This window comes from Carlito syrichta, unplaced genomic scaffold (assembly GCF_000164805.1).
Source record: "Carlito syrichta isolate Samal-C Ts95f unplaced genomic scaffold, Tarsius_syrichta-2.0.1 Scaffold308972, whole genome shotgun sequence".
In the NCBI taxonomy this organism is placed as follows: Eukaryota; Metazoa; Chordata; class Mammalia; order Primates; family Tarsiidae; genus Carlito; species Carlito syrichta.
Window position 1 is genome coordinate 111,256 of NW_007253068.1, and position 4,004 is coordinate 115,259.

Sequence of the window (4,004 nt, forward strand, 5' to 3'; positions counted from 1 at the left end):
GGGGGGGGGGGGGGGGGGGGGGGAATAAAACTATTTTGTATGGTCAGAATCTGTAAGACCAAGGTGCTGGATTATGATGATTAGATCCTACTTCTAACAGTCTCAAAGGTGGTATCAATGAGATATCACTAGCATCTTAATTACATCAAATATCCTACCCAAAGCAGTCTGGGTGACATAGAAAGGTTAAGTCACTACCCCTAGTAAATGGAGCATGCACTCTAGGACACCCGAAGAAAAGTTAAACTACTACAGGAATGAACAAATAGCTCCAATTTGCTATCACTCTAAAATCAACTTTTAAGTATGTCTATCCAAAAGTGATGGTTCCATAAAGGGGAACTCCAATAACATAAATCTCCAATTGTATTCAATGTAAATCAATTTTAATAAAAATATTTGAAAGTACTAATAATCTCTTTGGTAAATTACCCTTTCGATTAAATGTGAAGTTGTTAACATTACATTTAAGATGGTAAGATTATAAAAGTAAAATTACAATATTCAAGTTAGAAATGTTAAAATATTTTTAATGGAAGATCTGCCCCCAACCTTTTGTTTAAACTTTTACCTTTTCTTTTATCCCCGAAGGGACTCATTTATTCATAAAGCCAATAGCCAATTATTTTCCAATGATTTAAAAATTAAATCTGTAATCTAATAAACACAAAGCTTTTATGCTACTTTTTGATTTAGCAAATTGCAACATATTACATTCTGCATATTCAGACATTTAATCACTAACATATATAACAGTCAAATCCTTCAATTTATTACAATCTGGAGTAATTTTTCAATCCCACTACAATAATAATTTCAAAAACCCCTAAGTTCTAAAGTTGAGTAACTTTTTTTTTAGCCCCCAAATTCTTCTTTTTTGGGGGGGTGGTCTGCTTAAAGTTGTTTCTTAGAAATTAAGAAGCATGGGTTCAGTTTATATTGTTAAAATTGGTTAAATGGGAGTACATTTGTAATAGCTATTTTCCAGTACTAAAAGATCTAGATTTCTGTCAAGTTTACCACAGAAACAAAATATAACAATTACTAGGTATATTTCACATGACAATTTTGCAGATTATTTTGGTCATGAAATGCTTTCTTAATGAGGTGGTATATAAGAAACTGTCCTCATCTAAATTTGCCCCCATCTTTCATAACTGAGCTAGACAGTCAATTCAGGTTCTAGGTTACTATGGCCTAAGAGGAAAACCAGCGACTTATGTGACCCATAAATAATTGGTCAATCAAAGGCAGAAGTTTGTTTTAGCTCTTCCTCTTTATTGGAATTACACAATACTTCAAATCATCAAAAAGTTTTTGTTTCTCAGAGGTTAATTCAGAATTCAATTACTTTTATTTATGTTTGGTATACATTTCAAAATTATATTATGTCTACTTCCTATATTGTGATTTATATGGGCCACCACTACCAGCATGAATCACTGGCTAGTAGAGCAGCTCGTTTACTGGGCGCTTTTTACATTCTTCCACTAAATTCAGTTTCTATTCTCGAGGTCTGTGCTTCTCTGATCATACACAGTTCTGGTTGGATGCGAAGTGAAAAATTTTAAACAGATGGTGGAAACAGGTAGTCTGAAGGGGAAAAAATTCCCTATGTTCTTTAAAAAATAGGGATCCACGTTACAAACGAATGATAGCCATTGCACTATAAAATGTTAAAATTATTTCAGTAAACAAAAATTATCTGTAAAATTTAACAAGCAGATACTTCAGTTGAACACGATTTTAGGTTGTAACTCTTAGGACTGTCCAAAGTATTCACAGAAGCAAGACTTAACTAAATTTCTAAAGTGTATTGTAGCGCTATCTTGCTTTAATCAAGGATTTTTCCTTTCTTGGTGCAAAACAAAAATTATAAATTAATTTCCAGAGCAGTGTAAAACCAACATCCCAAATTGAAAGTATTATCTGTTAAAACTTAAAAACAGAAACAAAAATAAAACCAAAAGACAAGGTTCTGAAGTCACAAGTACTTTAATTTTTAAAGACAGGTCACTTATTTAAAAATAAACAAATGGCACCATTCTACTCTAAAGTTGATACAAATAAGATGAAGAAGTATCGTCTCGTAGATAAGGTGCGCCTCGCCAGTCTCAGCTACCAGACACACTCAGCTCACCTATGAAGTTGGAGACACTACTCTCAAAAGTTACATTCCGCCGTCACAACTATTTTAAGAGGCTGAACGACCCAGTTTGAACAGTTTTATTTCCAAAAGCAACATTACAGAGCACAGTTTCGACATTTAAAATTCTTACAGTGCCGAGAGCCGCATGACAGTACCATTTTCCACAACAAAACCGTGGCCCCCAAATCCGCGCGACGCCTGGACTTCCTTGAACTGTCAACACACTGCACCCTGCTTAAGTGGCTGTACCTGAAAACCAAGGTATGCAAGTCCTTAGGGTTAGAAGGCGGCAAGGCACGCTGGCAGGGGTCGAGGGGGGGCGGGAGGGCCTGCCAACCTGGGGTCTGAGCCCAGCTTCCACCACCAGGTGAAGCCGCGGCTGCGTGGCGTGTCCAGCGGCCGGATACTGCCCCGGACACACCGACACCCGCCCAGGGCAGATATCTCGGCGCCGACAGTCGTGCGAGGAGTCAACTGTCGCTCGCCGCTGCGTGAGAAAGGACCCTCTTCCGAAGTTTACATCTACGACAGTGACGTTTTAAACGGGTCTTTCCTCCCCCTAAGTGAGAGGCCAGACAACAGGCAGACCTAATATGCTCCACGTAAAGAAGGAATAAAGCGAGAGGCTTTAGGAGCGCCCCGTACTCAAGTCGGCACCACACTCTCAAGGATCGGAGGGAAAGTCAGGGACCGGGGTTTTCCACCCTCGGACTCCCGGGCTCCGGAGATGCAAAAGTCCCGGGAGAGGATACTGCGAGTAAGGCGTCGGGGCGCGCACGCAGCACCCTGGACACGGCCCCGCAGGAGGGGAGAACAGCAGCCTCCTGGCCCCGCCGGCCGCCCTGCGCCTCCACGTGGGGGCCGCATCGAGCCCACGGAGCCGTCCCGGCCGCGGGGAAAAAGTCAAATTCCCCGACTGAGCGCGGAACCTGCGCTCCCGGCGCCGACGGCGGAGAGAAGGCCGCGGCGGCCCCAGAGCGCCACCCAGCGGCGCGCGGAGCTGCCTGCAGGCGGGGCCACAGCGGCTCCCGGCTCGCCGCACCCCCACCGCCACCCGGCCCGTTCCCCTCTCCGGATGCACAAGGCCCAACCCAAGAACTAAGACCACAAAATGGCTGCCGGCAGCCTCGTCACGTGACCCCTTTGTGCCTTTCGGGCCCCCGAACTCCGCGGGACCCGGGTACGAGCGGCCGGGGTCGGCGGGGGGCCTCAGAGGGGGCCCCGCCGGGCCGCGGCGGCCGGGGGTCGAGGCCGCGGGAGGCGGGGTAAAGGCCCGGCCAGCCACCGAGAGTCGGCGGCGAAAAGAAGATGGCGGCCATTTTGTGTGGGTCTGCCGCTCCGCCGCCGCCGCAGGCAGCAGAGGGAGCGGGGCCTGACGGCGGGTCGGACAGGGGAGTTAACACGTACCGACTCCTCTTCCTTCTCCATTCCGGTGGGCATCTGCGGCACGGCCCGGTTTATCGAGGCGTATTCGTGCAGGTCGGGCAGATCCTCACAGCGGAAAACCGGCAGCGGCTTCGAGGCGTCTAGCGCCCGCGCCCGAAACGACAGTTTACTCATCTCAGGCGCAGCAGATACCTCTCCGCTCTGGGGAAACGGCCCCGGCCAGCGGGATCATGGAGAACCGGGGGTTCGGTCCCCACTCGCCTGCCGCTGCCGGGGACTGAGGGGCGGAGCGCAGAGCCCGCCGTCCGGGCACTAACACCAGCCGGGAGGGTGGGAGGCTGAGCCGCTCCGCTCCTCGCTCGCTCGCTCTCTTCAATACGCCATGGCCAACATGGCGGACATTAAAACTCCACTGTGCGCTCTTCAGCCAACCCCAGCCATTCCCCACACTGCATCGCGCAGCGGCGCG

At 47.6% G+C, this 4,004-nt stretch overlaps 1 protein-coding gene across 4 annotated transcripts in view; it reads right to left on the bottom strand.

The window, feature by feature from the left end:
- Positions 1-4,004, bottom strand: part of EPC1 (enhancer of polycomb homolog 1) — a 113,144-nt gene that overhangs the window by 77,301 nt on the left and 31,839 nt on the right. For 2 of the 4 annotated variants that reach the window (XM_008066494.2, XM_021716811.1), the window contains exon 1: positions 3,557-4,004. The exons of 1 other annotated variant lie outside the window; for it this stretch is intronic. In XM_008066494.2, coding sequence (XP_008064685.1) covers positions 3,557-3,709 — 153 coding nt within the window. In that variant the 5' untranslated portion in view covers positions 3,710-4,004. The remainder of the gene's footprint in view (positions 1-3,556) is intronic. One more of the 4 variants, XM_021716812.1, reaches the window with a different exon arrangement.